At 33.8% G+C, this 20,837-nt stretch overlaps 1 protein-coding gene across 5 annotated transcripts in view; it reads left to right on the top strand.

Moving 5' to 3' along the window:
- The window catches only part of MICU1 (mitochondrial calcium uptake 1), a 187,018-nt gene that overhangs the window by 73,350 nt on the left and 92,831 nt on the right, over positions 1 to 20,837 (top strand). For 2 of the 5 annotated variants that reach the window (XM_033131108.1, XM_033131104.1), the window contains exons 6-8: positions 2,534 to 2,545; positions 12,008 to 12,013; positions 13,156 to 13,270. In XM_033131108.1, the coding sequence (XP_032986999.1) occupies positions 2,534 to 2,545; positions 12,008 to 12,013; positions 13,156 to 13,270 (133 nt within the window). The remainder of the gene's footprint in view (positions 1 to 2,533; positions 2,546 to 12,007; positions 12,014 to 13,155; positions 13,271 to 20,837) is intronic. The other 3 variants (XM_033131106.1, XM_033131105.1, XM_033131107.1) reach the window with 3 other exon arrangements.

Raw genomic sequence — 20,837 nt, 5'->3', positions numbered from 1 at the left:
ATATATTGCTTTTGGGTATGGCCATTTTAACCATGCTAGTGCTTCCAATCCATGAACCTAGAGTAATTTTCCATTTCTTTGTCAAATTTCTTTTAATAATGTTTTATAATTGTCAGTGTATAGGTGTCCTTCACATATTTTTTTAAGTTATTCCTAGGTATTTTATTCTTTTTGTTGCAATTACAAAAGCAATTGTTTTTTAAATTTCTTTTTCTGAAATTTCATTGTTAGTATACAGAAATGCAATGGATTTTTGTACACTGATTTTGTATTCTGCAACTTTATTTGTTTATAGTTGCTAATAGTTTTTTAATGGAGTCTTTAGGGTTTTCTATATAAAAAATCATGTCATCTGCAAAAAGAGACAATTTAACATTTTTCATTCCCAATTTGGATGCCTTTCATTCCTTCCTTTCTCTTGCCTGATTGCTGCAGCTAGGACTTCCAACACTGTGTTCAATAACAGTGGTGACAGCGGGCATTCCTGTCTTGTTCCTGATTTTAGAGGAAAAGCTTTCAGTTTTTCACCATTAAAGTATGATATTATCTGAGGGTTTGTTGTATATGGCCTTTATTATGTTGGGGTACTTTCCTTCTATAACCATTTTAAGTGTTTTCATCATAGATGGATGTTGTATCTTGTCAGAGGTTGAAGCCATCACTCTTAAACTGAGCACTGTCATCTGTATTTGAAAAATTGGATCTTGGCTCATTGTAATCAAGATAGTAGAAAAAATAATGTTGCTGCTACACACTGAACTATTTTTTCTTTCAAATATTGATTGGTTATGTGTTAACTGTAACATTGTTTGAATGGGGCTACTCATTATAGTCAGTCTTCAGACGAGCCAAAGTGTAGAATGCAGTTACATTACCAAAGTGAACTCAGGAACTGGTTTGGCATTTCAAGAAACCTTTGACACCTGTTGCAATTTTTTTGTTTAATTTTTATTGTCAGATTTTTTTTCATCTTCTTTCCCATCCAAAGGTCTTTAAGTTATTTTAAAACCCTTTTCTCCTTTTTCTGTCTTCTTACAAATTAGCAATTTTAGCTCTAATGTACACAACATAGTCCTAAGAAAATCTAACTTTGGTGTCTGAAATATTTTCCAAAGGATTTCCATTTTGAGAATCTCAGTAAATGATTGATAGATGTTACAAGTATGCTGAATTGAGTATGAAAATTGGTTTGGATTGCTGTACTTCTTAGTGCGTAATAAATAGATAGGATAAAAAGTGTGACTTTGGTTATAGACAATCCTATATTAAAATATGGACTCTGCTACATACTTAATGGGTAACCTTGGGCAAGAGACCACTTAATTTTTCTCAGTGTCATTTATCTTCTCAGTAAAATCAGGACAGTAGGTAAAGTATCTGGCTTTACAAATTACAGCTATGTTGCATGACCTTGAGCCCTTTACTCAGTTTGTGAAAGGAGTTAGCTGCTGTCATATATATTATCTTCTTTCTTGTTTTGTATGAAATGCTACAGAATAGCATACCTTCTGCACAATTGCTCTTTCCATGGTTTTTTTCCCGTCCAGTTATCAGGTGTAAAAATCTACTTGTGCTATCTCTATAATGAGCAATTGGCTGGGATTAAATAGCTAGTCCTGAACTGAAGAGAGACCTCTGGTTTGATGTCTATACCTGAGCTGTCCTATGTTCACAGTGAATCATCTCACCCCTGTCATATCAGTCCTAGCCTTAGGCTTATAAATTGCTAAAAGCAGATCCTTCTTTAGCATGCCTACTAAGCTTGGTTTGAGAAGTATGATAAGTTCAGGTCAAATTTTATTTCACAGCCAGTAAAGTTAATTTCTTGAAAAATATCTTTAAAATCATTTGATATTTGAAGATATTGGTGTGGTACCCAGCTAAATTAGCTAACCTAAACTGTTTCATCAAATGCCAGTCTCCATAATGGCTATCGCTTTTTATTACTAATGTGAATAGGACTTTATTTAGTGCAACATAATTTGCAGGAGGCCTGTTTCTAATTGTAATTCTGAACTCATCCTTACAGTAATAACTAATCCTCTGAACTCGTCCGAGATTGGCTGCCTATGTGTTAGTATGGGTGGTAAAGCAATAAATTTGCCATGAAATTTAAAAATATATCCATAAAATGATAGTGAGATATCCTAATGGAAAACCTTAAAGAAATGCTTTGACCACTCATGGAAAAAAAAAATGAAATGTTTGCTTTCCCTTTTCTTTAAGAAACAGGTAATTATTTGTTTTCTTTTTATAGTAATATGAAGTTTTTCTGCAATTGTATGTTTCATCTTGGGGAGGTTAAGAATTGAGTTGTTGGGGTTTTGGTTTTTGTTTTATTACCCAGCAAATATTATATAAAACATTTCTATGTATTCCTCCTTTTCTCTTTGCAGGTGTTCAGTGATTTTTTTTTTATTACAGATCTTAGTTGATCCTTTATATGTTATAATATTTTGTGACATATATATTTAATTTTGATTAAATATAATCAAACAATGTCAATTTTTTCCTTTTCTCGTCTTCTGATCAGGATTTCTGGCAGGTACTGACTTAGCAGCATGTGCTTTAAATTAATGTTCCCAAATCCATAATAATGCTTCAGGGACATGCAGCTCAGTGCATGCTTATGTCTTTTCCCTGCTCCCTTCAGAGAATGATTCCGTTCCTGTCACTTTAAATTAACATACTTTACCTTTAATATGACAGTTCAAACACTGCACAAGTCCTTGAGAATATAGTACTTAGCATAATTTAAAAGGAAGTTTTAACATTCTGTGTCACACAAAAGATCAAGAAACGGTTTTAATCACTATGTTGTGTAAGGGAAACTCAGTTAATTGGGTCATTTAAATAGTCTTGGTTGGCATGCCATGTTCCTAGTTGAACTCTAACAGTAAGGGTGAGATAACAAGAACTTCGAGGGAAAAATTAAGGTTTATTTCTTTTGAAATTTCTTACGTAATAAATACAGATAAGCAGTTGCTTAGTTGCACTTTGCTCAATAAAATGGCTTAAGGGAAAAGAGATGGAAAATTTAGAAAGATTTCATTATTTTGCTTTCTGAACTAATCAACAACTTGAATCTGGAAATGCTAGCAAATAAATACATGCAGAAAACCATGAAAAAGAATATATAGATTGTAGGCTGACAAAAAAGAATTTCAAGAACATGCCTAAGAAGTATTTTTTAAATTGATCTTCAAAGGTTTAGACTCTTTAATTGTAGCTAATAGATTATTAAAATGTATTCATTTTCTAAAAATATTACTCTCGTACTTCTTAATAAAAATATAAACTAAACTGAATTAGAACATCTCTTGGTTTAAAATAATTAATGATATAATTAATGAAGAGCACAGAGCGCTCTTTATTTTTACAGAACATTTTTCCTGTGCTTCTTTGTTTTTCAATTGGGATATATTTTCAGTAGTCCCATTTCCAAAAGCCCAAATCAGTCATCCTGTTATTGGTATAGTAGATTATCTCGTCTTTGCCATTAACTACATTCTGATACAAACCAATAAATACTTAAATAATTGTAAAAATAATTTATTGATAATCCCATTATCAAAGTTTCTAATCCCAGAGATTCTATTTTAGAATAGCTATGGCACAGCCATAGTGCTACGGAGAGTCAATCAGATGAGATGCTAACACCTGTGGTTGGAGAAAGCCTCTTCTCATTCTCTAATTATGGCAGGACAGTTTGTAGGAGCAACTAAAAATGCTTCCTCTTCTTTGATACTTGTATGGCTTAAGGTTTAAAGATTTAAAATGACCTGCCTCAGATAGATGTCCATCCTTCCTAAAGAGTGAGGAGAAAAGAGGTAGAAATTGGTAAGTGCTTGGAAGTCTCTGGACTCCTCAGCATTGAGTGATTAGCCACCACTATTGACAAAAGAGCACCAGTCTTCTTTAAACTTTGGCTATTGAAAGTAGTATTCTTTGTTGATCAAGGATTCAAAATCAAGTTTTACTGTATTCTTAAGGATATCTTGTTAATACGTTTTTCATATTAAAAATAATGAACTTTTTTTCTTAGAATAAGTTGTAGGGGAATTGTTTATATATTGGGTTCTATAAATATCACTTATTTTGGTGACACTAGTATAAATCCTTTACATTTCCAGAGGTCAATGAGCAGTTTACTCTGTAGAAGAGGGCTTTCTTGCTTGCTTTCTTACAGGGATGTGTCCTTTGCATGCTCCGTTCCTATTGCCTGTGGAAAGGCCGGGTTCACTTTGTTTTTCTGGTAGCATAGAGTGTTGTTTTTCAGATGCAGCTTATGAATGGTGGCAAATATTTACTATATTGCTATGAGGAATATCCATAATATCTCTTTCCAGTCTCTCAGTTCCACCACTACTGAAGTCTGTTGATTTAACCCATGTATTTGATTATTCAGGTTGAAAAAAGCAACAATCATATAATCATTAAGAGCTTCCAAGAAAGATGTAGTTACTTGGTTGTCCCAAATATTCAGACTTCTTTTATGACATTTTAAATACATTTTTATTTTAGATTCTATTGTGTTTGAATTTGGGGTCAACTGAATCTATTTGATTGATCATTCTTGATTTGAAAACATCACCATGACTAACCATTACATTTCTGACACCTTCATGTTTAGCTTTTCATCATGAAATAAGATTTGATGTTCACTTTGACATGAGAGTACTTAGTTCCAGACTAACTTTTTTTTTCTTATTATTTTAGCAGAAACATTCTAGCATGTTTTCAGGCTACACAAATAAAATTCTACGAAAGCTACTCAAAACAATTTATTTCTCCTATTCTGGTAAAAATGGATTTTCAGCTTAAACATCTATTGATGAGTTTTGGTTGTAGAAAATGTGTAAGGAGACTTAAGGCTTTGCATATTTGTCTTTGCCATGCTGTATTTTTAAAAGTTTTAAACTTAAATAAAAAGCTTCTCCAATTATAGATTAAGATTTATTAAGAAGCGTATAAAGGACGATTACATTCTTGATGTAATACTCCTTTTGTAAATGATTAAAATACGCATTTGAACAAGTCAAGGCATAAAAATATGATGTGCTCCTCCATCATTAGCTAGACTTTCCTCTTCAACTTCAGGATAACTAAGTTGATACGAGTTGAGCCCCAAGGTTAATATTTTACAGTGGTGAACTATGTTTTGTTCTAAACATATTCGGTCCCCATTAACAATTTCAGAAATTGCGAACCATATAGATACCTGATGTATTTCTAGACGTGTGATACAATATATAACATATAATGGTTCGTGGCATGGGTTCTGGAGTCAGACCATGACCTGTCCTGCCATTTTATAGCATTGTCTCCTAAGCTACTTATTTAACTTCTCTAGACCTCAGTTTTCCTACCTATAAAGTGTTACAGTAGAATCACCTACCTCATAGAATTGCAGTGGGGACTTAAATAATTCAAGTGCTTAGCACAAGCCTGGCATAGAACGTGCAAACTGTAATTTTTAAATTCTTGAAATGTTTTTAATGGTCAGTGGTGTTCATAAGATACCTATAAATATTTGATTTCAAAATGATTTAAAAATTCTTCATCTAAAGGGTTTCCTGGGGGGTGGTAGTTACTAATAACAGTATAAATCAGGGGGTATATGGCGATCCTCAGAGAGAAACTTAATTTTGTTCTTCTGATGCATTTTTTGGTAATAATTTTTCCAAATGGGAGAAGTTGAAATACTATATTAGGATATTTTTCAAAATTTATATGTGACGTGGTTTTTCCATGAAGTGATAGCTTTTAATAACCCATGTGACTAAAACCAAGACTGCTGCTGAGCTCAGGACAGTTCTTTTCAGCACTGATCGATTTAAGTAGCCGAAGTTCAAAATAAATTTTTTAATTTAGGTAGCAGATAATCAGTAGTGGTAAAAATATTGATTCTTTCACCTAGAGAAAAAATCTGCACACTTGAAAACAAGTGTGCAGGCTTAATGTGATAGAAAATAATGGAGTTGGGGAGTTTCCCCTTCTAGGAGTGAACCTTACTTACCTCATCAGATACTGAGGACTGAAATAAATCACTTCAAAAAGTTGTAGCATTTCCTTGAAGTTAGTGCTATTCCAGTAGACTTGAATTTTTATCATTGCTTTAATCAAATCTTCTGCCACTGTTTTTTTCAGTATCTTCATTTGTATCCATTTTCTCTATAGCCAAGTAGTTAATAAATAGGAAAACATTTGCTGTTTGCTAGGTATTTGGAGTTGTTTTCAGAGCAAAAGTGGTTAGAATTGGGACTGAAAAGAGAATGGCTTTCTGACAGAGTGAAGTTTACAATATCTTAAGCATTCACCTTCCACAGTTTGTTGCACAGTAATTTATGTTTGTTTGCCTCAAAAGCAATATTACCGTTTAAAAGACTGGAAACTGTGAGTCAGGAGAAGAAATCATGAACTACTCTAAATTAGAAACATCTCACTTTAATTTTTATCTGATATGTCCCAAAATTGTACCTTTTTATAAATTCAGATATGCGGTGGGAGAAGAATAACACATATTTAAGTGTGCAACATTTTCTGTTTGATTCGGAACAGTGTGATTGTTTAAGATCGATATCTTACTAAGGCTTTGGCATCTGTGCAGCAACTAAATAATGATGAATGAGCATTAATTGCATGGGAAAACTGCTGAATTTTCTCTTTTTAACACTCCAGTCCTCCCTGCCCTAACCTCAACCTCAAGTAGAAATACCATTTGTCATTTAGAAATGATATGCCAAAATTGTATTTTCTGGAAAAAGCATGTTATTATCATTAATTTGTTTCTGATATTTCTTGAGGGATTTAGATAGATTTTGAAATGTATTTCAGCAATATAGAGAAATGTTACTATTAAAACAATCCAAGTATTTCAGTCTTATAAAGAAGGACACCTCAATTTAAATAGTAACGTTGTGTTTTTTATCAGGTTTTCTGTATACCAGAGATGTTTTGAAGGTTCTAAATAACATGGTAGCATCTATTTTGCTGTCATAGTCCATCGACATAGTCCTTCTATTTGATAGGAAAAGTTTATTTCGAACTATAGAACTTGAAAAGTGGGTCTTAACTAGAATAAATAATGAGATTAAACTTCTAGATATGATTTTTCTCTTTGGCTTCATCCAGTTGAATCCTAGAAGGCAAAATTATTGGCCCTATTTTGATCAACCTTATAACAGGATTCATTGAGCACAGTGAGTATTAAGGAGTTTCAGACACGTCTGGAAATGCCAGTCCCATAGCTCCTGGTGACACCTGCAACTTTACCCAGATGTTTTATAAGTTTATGTGATTGGTCAGAATCTAGAGTGCGGATGCTTTAGCAACAAAGCCATCCTGGTAAACAATTAAGGTTTTAGACTCACTGAGAAGTATAACAATGACACATATATAGGGTATCATTTGCTGTAACTTTACTCAAGTCTTTCTGCTTATTTAAAAAATAAAAAGATTCAGGATGTGGTGCAGTTGAGATCACTACAGTACCCTTATGAGGTTATTTGTTTATTTATCTTTACTGGAGGTCAATAATTTGAATGTTTGCGTGATGTTGAGCCTATAGCTATGTTTTAAATTTTGAAACAATTAAGATCAAAGACCAGGTCATGTAAATGAATTGTAAAACAGTTAAATTTTTTATTTAAGTCAGTGAGCATGTTGCTTTGAAATATTTTGCATAATTTTGTTCTCCTAAAGGAGGTAACATCTGTCAGTAAATTGAATAGAAATACTATTCTGATCAGTTAACCTGCATTCTACTTTCATAGGCTTAATTTCAGAAATTCAGGTGATTGGAATAGAGTTGATATGTAACTTCTAAGATGGATAAAAAAAAGATACCTCTATAAGGTATCTTTAATTACAATCTCTTTTTAAAATACCCAGTTCTGTTTAAATTTCACCATATATACGTATTGGCATATTGTTAGAATCTTAGCTCAAGAACTTTAATATGAAACAAGTTTCTCTTCGACCCTTACTACAGTTATTTTTACTGAACTGATTTCTAATGAAGTTGAATGTTTTATTATTAAACTTTGTTCTCCTGCAAGGCTGTTGTTTCACTGCATAAAAATAACACCAGCAAACGCAGTATATTACAAAATTAAGACAGTATTGTTCACCGTCTGACATTGTAACAACTAACAAAAACTTTTCTCCATTGCCAGTTATTTCCAATGGAAAGATCATTAAGTATTTTGACCCAAATCCAGAGACGAATGTAAGCAAGTTACAGTATTATATAGGGCTTAAGATAATAATGTTATCACTGAATTACACGATTTCTGTAACTCGATTTTACCACAAATAATTTCAGGAATTCTGAATATTGTAATAAATATTGTAATTCTGAATATTGTAAGCCTAGCCTAAAAAAAATCAGAGTGTTGTGAAGAAGATACATATCGTGTTTTTCTGCAATCATTAGAAAATTAAGGGATATTTTTTTCCCCAGTAGCGTTATTATAGTTTCTTTTTCCATTGGTATTACTAAAAATCCGAAACCCTTCCCTTCACTTTCCTTCCCTGAATCTTGATTTTCCATTTTCACCATACTTTGGGGCTTTTAAAAATTCATTCCTTATCAAACTCAAATATCAATATTTTCAGAGGTGTATGTGTCATGGCTAGTTGATCTGAGGATATAATTTATGGTAGATTCAGGCCTTTGATTTAAAATACCGGCTAAGAAGCAACCATACAACACAAAATAGTCTAAAAATTGTTTTTCTGGTAACTCCCATTTTCTCCCAAATTTTGACATATTTATTTGATTCTCCTCCTAGCTTTAAATAATTTGAGGGATCAAATTTGATGGTTTTATGACAGTTTTGGTGTTTGTGATTAATAATGAATTTTGTAAGAATCATCTTTGGAGTTTTGAATACTCAAAAACCCACTTATAAATTCTTAGAGTTAATAAATAGGTATATAATCCTAAATGTACCTGAACCATTCTTTGACAACCGGATGCCTTGTACGTACATGTAACTTCTCTCCCTCTCTCCTTCTCCTCCAACCCCTACCCCAGAAGTGTGGAAGAACAGTGTAATCTTTTAAAGAATTAGAAGATTATATTCCACAGGGCACATTGCAAAGCATGGCTAATTTTAAAATCCCCTTTAGACATCTTTCTCATTTTTAAGGAGCTGTTGCGTAACACACACATTCTCTATTATTCCTCTCAAAGACATGCACACACGCATACACACACATGCTTTCTCTTTCCTCCGTTTTCCCTGACTCTGATACTTTCTGTTCCTCTCTGGTCACATCTCCTTCCCCATTTTTGTTCACCTTTCTAGGGTCCTTTTTTCTTACATATCTTTTCTCCCAGGTATCTTCTTCAATTTTTTTCTTAGATGAAGCAATTTGGCCTCTTGGGGCCTCTCCTGCCCCGTCACTACTCAGTACAGCAGGGATTTTATATATAGCTACACACACAAAGGGTTTGTGGAGCTGTATTTGAGGGTTGCGAATGTGGACGTATCCCATTTAATGAAGTAGAGGAGTAATGATGCCTTCCTGAAGAAAATGATGCTCACTGAATTAACACTGTAAACTGTCATTATAAGATAGCCCCTATGGAGATACGTTCCAGTAATAATTCTCAACTGATACACGATTGAAGGTCTGTTCAGTGACATCTTTATTATCTCTGCACACTTTGTAATTGTCCTACTGGTGGGGGTGGTGGCTAGGCCTAAACCATGACCCCAAATGCATCTTATCCAGAGTCTCTCAAGCTGCCTTTCTTCAACCATTTAAATAATTCCATGTTGGCTTATACTTTGAAAAGGAGTCATACACTTTGGTAGTAATCAAAAGACCTTCAAAAGAAAATGGGCTACTCAAATCAGAAAATATTATAGAAGAGTAGATCCACACTTATATGGTAAATTGATTTTTAACAAATGGTTTAGAAACAACTGTATGTCCATATTTTAAAGCAATAAACCTTACGCTTTACCTCACTATAAACAAAGTTGACTTGAAATAAATCGTAGACCTAAATGTAAAATCTATAAGGATTCTAAAAGAAGATAATATGAGAGAATATTTTTATGCACTGGAGATAGGCAAAAACTTACTAGATAGCACATAGAAAGCAATAACCATAAAGGAAAAAATTGATAAATTAGACTTCATGAAAATTAAAAACTTCTGATTGTCAAAATAGAAAGTATAAACCATAAACTAGCAGAAATATTTTTAATAAATATATTTGACTATATTTGTTACCTATTGCTGAGTAACAAATCCAAAGCTTAGTGGCTTAAAACAATAATAATTATTTCTTGTCTCGCATGCTTTCTGTGAATAAGGAATTTGGGAGCAGTTTGGCTAGATGGTTCAGGCTCAGGCTTTTTCATGCAGTTGCGGTCAGATTTTGGCTAGAACCTTAGTCATCCAGCCTGTTTGAGGGTGGAGGATTCATTTCTAAGGTATATGCCCAAAAGAATTGAAAGCAGATAGACAAATACTTGTATGTGAATGTGCCTTAGTAGCACTAGGTGGAAACAAATAAACAAATTGTGGTGTATATACAATGGATATTATTTGGCAATAAAAAGGAATGAAGTACTGATGCTACAATGTGGATGAAAGAAAACATCAAGTTGCTTGAAAGAAACCACACCACATTATATGGTTAAAATGGTGAATTTTATGTTATATGAATTTTGTCACAATCAAAAATAAACCTCCAAAGGAAAAAAAAAAGGCAAAGAAAGCTGTTCTGGATTAATGGAGGTTGAAGAGACATGACAGCTCAATGCCCTTTACGATTGTGGATTGCATCCTGGCCTGGGGGGGAAATAGCGATAAAGGAAATTATTGGGACAGTTGACTAAATTTGAAAGTAGACTGTGGATTAGATAATAGTATGTATCAGTATTAAGTATCTTGTTTTTTTTAAATTTATACTGTGGTATGTAAGAGAAAATCTTTATAGGAAATAAATACTGAAGTGTTTTAAGTGTAAAGGAGCATATATCTTCAACTTTCAAAGTAGTGCAAAAGAAAATACATGTAATGATTAAAGAAAATAGGGTAATTTGCAAGCTATTGGTGAATATGAGTAAAATGTATATGAGAGTTCCTTATATGGACCTTTCCACTTTCCTAAGGTGAAATTATATCAAAATTAAAAGTTACTAATAAAACTAGGTTTGCCTTTTTTATCTTCTGAGCAGCAGCATTGTCCAGGTAATTATTAGAAAAAATAGTGTTAGATGTGCTTCTTTGGCTTAGCTGCCTTATTTTACTCTGTCTTTAGACTTTTGTCTCTTTCTCAGCTTCTGGATCCCAACATATTATTTATTTTATTTGCTTATAACATTCTCTCCATAAGATTATGGCATCATTAATATGAAGTACTCAGCTTCTGTACACATTTATTATTCTGGCTAGTGATGGTATGCCCTTGATAACCAGTTTTCATTTTGTGTATTTTTTCTTACTCACATGCTTTACTTTTGCATGTATCTTGGATGATGTAAAAAACGTAACCATGTGTTTCTTTTATCTTGAGAAATTCAAATATTACCTTCCCAGTGAAAGGCTTTGCTGCTCTTGTTCTCATCCAGTAGTTTTTTTGGTCTGAATTTGTGTTTAATCTCTTGGTAGAAAATCAAGTGTGATATAAGATCTAACCTTAATTTGAACATATTGGACTAGGATGTTTTTGGCCCAAAGCAGTGATCTCTAAATACTGTTAAGCAGGACCATGTGTTCTTTCTACCACGAGTGAGTTAGAGAAACCCTTTCCTAAGTAGAATCTGCCGTCGAAACCTCATACTGCTTTGTTGACATTCAACTATGGATTTTTACCTTTCCATGGTTACTGTTTCATATGAACAAACAAATATCCAGTAAAGCCTATTTTGAATTTTGAATGGATTTACTAAGAAGATAATGATAAGTCACTTGGTACATGTGTTTTCAATTGGTTAACCAGTTTTCTTTCCTTTGTGGTATATAATGGGATCTTCACTAGACAGAGGTAACCTATTGGATAGTTGTGTACTGGATGCTGGTGTGGTGCTTGTTGGTTTAGTTTTCATGATACTCCTCCCAAGGTTATGTTTGCAATGCTGCTTATTATTTTGCCCTTGCATGACATTATTACCTTGATTGCGCTTTGTTGGTATGGGTTCTTGAAACCTCCTGTTTCTTTTATTAGTATCCAGAATAATTCCCTGAATATCTTGGGTTGGCCCAGAACTTACAGAAATTAGTTTCAAGTCTAACTTTTTGATGGATCCTTTTCAGTTTTTGAAAATATCTTTAATGTCACCACTGAGCTTATAATTTGGCTAGGAATTCAGAAAACAGGGTGAGTTTGCTTAAACACCCAGGAAGAGACCACTTGCCAGATAGGCCATTACTGAAGCTGATAAGTAACTCTCTTTGTGAGCTTTACAGATTAAAGAAAAGGAATATATACTTAGAGTAAAAGCTAAATTTTAGCAGAGTTTCATCAAATAGCCGAAATTTAGAACCTTCCACCAAGGTAACAGTAAATACAATTAAATTAAACTATGCCTAAAGCTTGGCGGGCATATCTGATTTACCATTATATTTTAGAGTTGCTCTTTATTCTGCAAACTGTTCTGCATTCCAGAACTAAGATTCTTGGGGGTCATAAGGAAAAATTAAAATTAGTATTTCAGAAATTAGTTTTCTGAGCGTTTGCAGGGCTTTTGGAAATAGTTGCTTACCTCCTCATTTCTATTCACTAGTAGAATAATTTTCTTGGACAATTAGAACTGACTTCATTTTAGTTTTTCCATTTGTTTCTTTTTTTCTACCTTATATACTTCTATAGAAGAAGGTGGATTGTTTTTAAAACTAAGAAACAAAACTAGACCTGAAGTGGGCCTATATGTTAAATGGCAGGAGTTCATAAACTTGAAATTATTTTCCAGTGTTCATATTAAACCTGTGTTGAAACAAACAAAATCATCTTTTGTCTTATAATTTTAAAAACTGTAAAGGATCCATTAGTGGAATGGCCATCAGAGAAATGATTATGATAAATACCATAAGACTGTTAGATAAATGATAATTCATCTTTAACTATTTATATCCTTATTCTGTTATATCTTTTTTTTTTCTTTTTGGTGGGACCCATACATTTAATAGAAAATTGCCCAGGAACGAGAAAAATTTGCCGATGAAGACAGTATATTTTACACCCTTGGAGAATGTGGACTTATATCCTTTTCAGACTACATTTTCCTTACAACTGTTCTTTCTAGTAAGTATAAACTTTTCTTTTCATTCATTTATATGGGCCATACAGAACTATAAAGAGAGTTAAATTGATTAGAGGAGGAAATAAAATATTCGTAGTTAGTTGATTGTAAATTACATAAAATTTCATTATTTTGAATTCTCTGTAACTTGTGTATAGAACCACCTGAGAAAGAAAAAAACTAAAGTAACAAGGTAAATTTTAAAAAACAAAATGCAACTATGAAGTTACATCTACCTTTAACTGTTTGAAGCTCTGTATTCTGTCAAGATAAATTATATATTGCCTGTTCCTGTATAACCTTCTACTACCCCAAGAAAACACATATTGATCTATCACAGGGGTGTCCATACTTTTTTCAACATTTTTCACCAAGGGCCATATTCGGTAAAATACACAAACAGCCGGGCCACTCACTCGAGGTGAAGTACGTATTGCCTCACCTGGTTTATTTAAGTAAACTAAATACATTTTTGGAATTTGCTGCAGGCCAATAAAAAATGGATTGCAGGGCAGAGTTGGCCCGCGGGCCGCAGTTTGGACACCCCTGATCTATCATTTCCTCCACTAAAGAAGAAGATTGGTTCAGTTGTTCTAATTGTGTTGAACATTTATTTTTAAATCTTGGAGGATTACCATTTAAGACACAGAAGTCAAATTCGACTCATTTAGAGTACTGATGATTTTCTGATTTGTTTAAGCTAGACAATTTTGTTGATTAGTATGCTATTCTAAGTGTTTATCTTATTTCCTTTTAGTGTGATGTTTTTAACTATTGAGAAAAACAAAACAAAATGTATGTTTCTAGCTCTCTCTGTACACTCTATTAAAACCTACCTAAATTGAACCAAAGAGAGCTGATGTGTATATTTGAAAGAGGTGATTCTCAATTTTTTTCCATCTGGGACATCTCAAACAAAAATAACCATCTCTTTCTTTCCATCTCCAGGCTAGTCATCTGTAAAGATAAAATTATAAGACAGTTTTTAACAAATGACATATACATTTCTTGCTATGGCTGTTACTAGGAAAACGAAGAAATATAGACTGATATGCCTTACAGCTGTCTTTGGGGTTCCAAAGTGTCTGAATAAATCCATGTGATAGACCAGTTCTCTAGCAGTGTAAACATACATTGATTTGTTATGAAGATCCAAAATAGTAAACTAATGAATAGTAAACTAATGAAAGTAATGAATAGCATATGTATGATCTTAAATTGCATAGTATTAGAGTTAGTTATTATTTTGGTAGGGCATGGGTTTTCTAAACAGACTTCAGTTCAAATCCTGGCCCCACTACTTCTTAGCTTTGTGATTAGGGGCAAGTCAGTGAACTTGTTCTTCTGTTTTATCTGGAAAATGCAAAGGGCAATAATACCAAACGCAAATGACTTATTTGAGGATTAGGAGATCATGAATATAAATAATGCCTAGTTCAGTGCCTAGTCTGTCGTAGGTATGCAGTCTGGGTTTTTATTCTTGATATTCTGTCGCAACATGTTATTTCATATCTTATTTTAAAAAATCTACAAGTCTTGTTATTTAAAAAACCCACCAGAATTGGTGGGGACTTTAAAAGCTTTTTTGTGACTTTGGATAGAATGTACATTAAATAGGCATGATGTGGCAGAAAGAATACTACATTAAATGAGAGACCACCTTGGAGAGCTGCATTGGTCTAGTATAATATGTACTGTGGAAACAATCCTAGTAAATATTTGTTCAGTTGAAATGAGATTTTAACTTGTATCCACTGCTTAGTCCTATTACCTTCATTTCATATCTTTCTAAGTGTCAGAAGGATCACAGAGCAGAACCGTCAGAATACCTGGCACATTTTGTAACTCCCCGAATTCAACCATTTAAAAGCAGGTTAAAAAAAAAAAAAAGTCACATTAAGCTTTGCGTTCTGGAAACCCCTCCAAGTAGCTTTGCCGGTCCTGGCATGTTTACTTCTTGGTGCTTAGCTTCTAGCTTGGACATGGTGAGTGATTTACAAAAGTGCTTAGTATTACAGTGTCATGTACCTGCTGTTTTTGTCAGGGATGAGAAAATATAAAGATATGATTTGATGATTTTTTCTCTGTATCACTAGTTTAAAGCATTTTGATTATTATATGCCTTCAGTGTTTCTCAACCTTAATTCAGTGTTTCAAAACCTTAATGTTTTGAAAGGATAATTCATTGTTGTACAGCTGTCCTGTGCATTGTAGGGTGTTTAGCAACATTGCCAGCCTCTGCCCTCTCCCTGATGTGACAACCAAAAATGTCTTCAGGATTTGCCAGATGTACCCCAGGGGTGGGGATGGGGAGGGATCAGTAGTATAGTGTGTGGCACGTTGGTTCTCTTGGTTTGGTTTGGTTTGGGTTTTTTGTATTATTATGTGCCTTGATGTAGTGCTCTTCATGTTTCTTTTCTTGGCATTCTTTGAACTTTGGGGAAGTGTAGGTTTATAGTTGCCATCCAATGTGGAAAAATTTCAGCCATTATTTCTTTAAATACTCCTTTGCTTCTCCTTCCTCTCCTTTGGGCACTCCAATTACACATATATTTTCCTCACATCAACCCCATAATGTTTGTACTATTATTATCTTTATTGTACATATAAGGAAATTTAGGCATACAGAGGGTTATGTATAAAGAAGTTGCCCTCAGTCCCATAGTAAATAGGTGATTCAGGAGCACCTGGGCTTCTGTTGCTTGATTTTACTCCCGTGGTCCCATTTTCAGCAGTGATAAGCCATAACTTAGCATAGTGCCTCTTCTTTCTCTAAGGCTGGCCTGTGGAAAGGCTGGTCATAAACTCTTCTGTAGATAATGGGCAATTCAAGCATCCTTGCATTCTGAATGTTGCACACTGCATTGTCCACTTAATCTAACAAGCCATGAGGAGAAACAAAAATTACACCAAGATCAGTTCTTTCCTGTATCCAAATTGTTACTAGGACAATAGGAAATGAGACACCCAGTGGATGAACTTCCTTGTGGGTACCAAGGGATCATTACAGTCTAGATGCAGTAAATAGTTCCCAAGTCATCCTACAAGAAGAGAAAATGCAATTGTTGAAACACCAAAAGCTTTGTTAAGGAATGGCTTGGGACTAGGGAAAGTGCATTAGTGTATTCATTAATCTGTTATTCTGGTGGAAATGGAGGCCGTCCTTGAGATTTCCAACAGGAAACTTCCCAGAACAATGTGAATGGCAGTCCAGATAATGCGGGACTGTCATATTTCTGATTAGCTGTTTTTTCCCCAAAATTAATGGACTCAGTGGTGTTCAAGAAATTGCCATCATTTTGAGAATATGAACCCTATGCCCAAATGGATTGACATTTGGAACTTCAAAGTACTTTTGAAACTATACTATGTTGTCTAAAATAAAATTTGACAATAGTATATAGTAAATCATGCTCAATTTATAATTACCTCTCCTCAAAATAAAATAAAGCTGCTTTTCTAAAACATTCTACACAATATAACTTCTCCCATTAGAGTTAATTCTTCTTCAAACTTTTTAGAAGTTTGATTTTTAGCTAAACAAGTATTTCTTGGACACATACCCAGAATAACAACAAATTTGGCAACAATATCTTGTGCTTATAATAAGAAGTGACCTGAATTTCTCACTCTTCTTTATATAGCTTTGAATATGGAGGCCATCTTTGGCCAACCTAAAATTTTAAACTTTCTCTCTCTCTGTGTCCCTCTCTCTCTCTCTCTCTCTCTCTCTCTCTCTCTCTCTCTCTCTCACACACACACACACACGCACACGCACACGCACTTACACATACATACCATGTTTCCTTGAAAATAAGACTGGGTCTTATATTAAGTTTTGCTCCAAAAGACACATTAGGGCTTATGTTTAGGAGATGTCCCCCTGAAAAATCATGCTAGGGCTTGTTTTCCAGTTAGGTCTTATTTTTAGGGAAGCACTGTACCTCCTGAACCCCTTTCCTACTTTGTTGTTTCCTCCTTGGCATTTATCACTGTTTAACATTCTATATAATTGACTTTTAATCCTGTTCATTATTGCCTAGAATGTAAACTACCTGGCAGAGATCACAGGTTTGTAATGATATTCACTACAAATTTATACTGATATTCACTGCAAACATATCTACTTTAGATAAAGCATTGTGGCACAATAACAAAGCAGGAATATAAAACTTCTTTTTCAATTTTCTCCAAAAGCAAGTTTAGCAAACATAAGACTTGACTTTGCTATTTATATCCTAAATTGAGAACATTCCATAGCTGTTGATATCTTCAAGGCTGCAGCCAGTACCAGTGGAGTGAAGGAAACATGTTTTTAAATTAATGTATTTCCAAAAAACCTTAGTTTCTTATAATTCAGAATTCATATATTTGTATCCCCCCTTATTCCTAATTCATAAATTCTATTGCTTTATATCCCATTTCTCTGATCAGGTTTGATGGATTAACTTGAAGAATTTTCAACATAAGACGTAGCGTCTGTATTAAGTAGAATATTAAGTATTCACTATACAAATACTCATTAATAAAATAAATTCAGATTCATTCGAGGCAAGGTAAAGAGACTCTTAATAATTACTATTATTAAATAACTTCCAAAGAACCTCTGATCCTTAAAGTAGATTAATAGGATTTGAATGAGAATACGGAAGCAAAGTTATTAATGGCTTAATTCTCAGCAGTAACCAACTGCAACATTAGCTGACGGCCTTAAATCTTATAATGGAAGTCAGAGATTTTTCTCCATAACTAGGTGCAGAGAAGGGACATCGAGATTTATCTAGAATGCTACATATTACTTATTGATTTGTATCATTCTTACTAATGCTAAGATTCACTAGATAATGATAAAATAACTTAGAATATGGATCTTGCCCATTGACAGTTAGGAAGTTTTCATTTTGTGCTTTGTCTTCATATGTGTCCTAACTAAAGTTTTTCACCCTGTGGGCTAATAGCATGAAAACAATTCCAGATAGCTTAAGGAGGCAATAATAAAATAATTATAAAAGTTGAATATTAAGCATCTTTCTTACTGTTTACTGTTAATCTTTGAAGAGCCACCAGAAAAATCTAAAGCAAAAATGCTATGTCACACTTAGTACCTAGGAACAGACCTAATGAAAGTCAGGTATAATTCAGTGTATTCTGATTTTGATTCCCTCATTAAATTTTGAGGAATCAGAGGAGAAATTGAATTAAGTGGGTTTTCACTATAGCAAATGATTTACTGACAATTAAACCACATCCTCATTATGATTTATCTTTCTCACAAACCTTTTAAAAAATTAAAGGAGCATTCAAGTGAAAGTTTATAACATTTTATTTCCTCTTGCCATAACGAAGTCAAGAGCAGATCACAAAGTGTGTATGACTTGGAGATTGTGGTACTGATCAGTGCCATCCCATCTAATGAAAATGTTATAGAAGTTATAGATGAAAATAAATTTCTCAGGTTGACTGATCCATTGAAAAATATGGGCAAGACAGCATATTGAGATCTAGCAACAGATGTAAGGCAGCTATAAATCTTTTTTATTGAGACATCAGAATTGGGAGTGTTATAGAGAAAATTTGATTTGGCTATTATCTATGTAATTTTTTTGTATCTAGGATTATCTGCCATTGCTAATTTACATTATGCAGAATAAGACAAAGCAAATGAAAGGCTGATTTGATTCCATGTTATTTTAGCCTGTAAGAGGTGCTTAGAATTTCAGAAATATTTGCAATCAGGTGCTACATAACATTTCAGTCAATGACGGACTGCATATATGAGGTGTGATCAAACAATATGGTGAATGTTTAAATAAAAATAAATTTATTACAGTAAAAGACATATTGTCATTAATCCCCCTCAAAATACTCCCCCTTGCAGGTTCAAACACCCTTATCCCATCATTCTTGCTGCTTTCTGAAGCAATTCTGAAAGTCCTCTTTTGAGAGTTTCTTTAGTTGCGCTGTTGTGGCTGCCTCAATGTCCTGAATCGATTCAAAACGTTTACCTTTCATGGTCTTTTTGACTTTGGGGAAGAGCCAGAAGTCTCATGGTGGCAGATCTGATGAATTAGTTGGATGAGGATGCACCGTAATGTTTTTATTTGACAGAAATTGCTGTACCAGAAGCGCTGTGTGACACGGAGCCTTTCCGTTGTGATCACAAAATATGGTGAATGCTGCTGCCAAATGCCATGGGAAGTGGTGCATTGAACCTTAGAAACAATGTGTGACAAGTTTCAACTTGTTTGGTGCTGTCGGGTGTGAGCTATGGTTGAGAGAAGGTGTGTTTCAAAGTGTGCGTAAATCATGGATTACGAACAATTCATTAACATGAAATGGGCAAACGGTTTCATCCTTCATCATGACAACGCTCCGTGTCACACATCGCTTCTGGTATATGGCAATTTCTGTCAAATAACAACATTGCAGTGTGTCCTCATCCACCTTATTCACCAGAGCTGGCACTGTGCAACACTGGCACTTCCCCAAAGTCAAAATGACCATGAAAGGTAAACATTTTGAATCGATTCAGGACATCGAGGTAGCCACGACAGCGCAACTAAAGACACTCACGAAAGAAGACTTCCAGAACTGCTTCAGCAAGTGGCAAGAATGATAGGATACGTGTGTTCAAAACGAGGGGGAGTACTTTGAGGGAGATTAATGGCAATGTGTCTTTTACTGTAATAAATTTGTTTTTATTTAAACATTCACCATATTGTTTGATCACACCTCATACAACAGTGGTATACCATATAGCCTAGGTGTGTAATATACCATCTAGGTTTGCATAAGTGCACTCTATGATGTTCACACAATGATGAAATTGCCTAACAACACATTTCTCAGACTGTATCCCTATTGTTAAGCAGTGCATGACTGTATTTGTATGCTGGAAGTCCAAAAGTGTCTTGTGTTGTTTATCAGTAACTTCTTTTTCTAGCATAACTTGTTCTTATGATTAATTGATTTTATTATAATGCAGCTTCTGTCAAAATATAAGGTAATACTTTTATATGTACCAAATATTTATGATGTTAAATTCATTTTGAGCCAGGTATATTTAAGAAGCTATACCATTTCAGTAGCCCCCGCTGTTACAGAAAGTTGAAGCATTTACATCTTTGTATAAACTATCACTCAAGAATTTTAATTGAGATGAGCAAGAAATAAGTGATGTTTGTGTTTAACTCTCTCAAATATGCTTGTGACTATACGAGAAGTTTTAAATATTTTTTTATCTGCAAAAGGAAATTTATCCTTTGAGACAATTGCTTGAGGTTTGTTCTGAGGGTTTACCAGGCCACGGGGAGAATAGAGACTAAAGAAGCAAATTGTGGCTTCTAACAAAAATAAGACCTAAATGTATTTCCACTGTATCTTGAGGAAAATTTCATAATTTTATACCCATGAGGGAATAGTTCTCCTTATTAGCATTTTCATACTTGTGTTTTATTTGAATCAATCCATTTTCATGTTTTTGAAAATTCTAATAATTCTAATAAAATTCTGATGTTGACCTCAAATGTTATGGAAATCTGGTTAGGGACACATGATTTCTGTAGCTCC

This window comes from Rhinolophus ferrumequinum, chromosome 16, assembly GCF_004115265.2.
Source record: "Rhinolophus ferrumequinum isolate MPI-CBG mRhiFer1 chromosome 16, mRhiFer1_v1.p, whole genome shotgun sequence".
Taxonomy (NCBI): domain Eukaryota; kingdom Metazoa; phylum Chordata; class Mammalia; order Chiroptera; family Rhinolophidae; genus Rhinolophus; species Rhinolophus ferrumequinum.
This window is presented reverse-complemented; position numbering and strand designations above follow the sequence as displayed.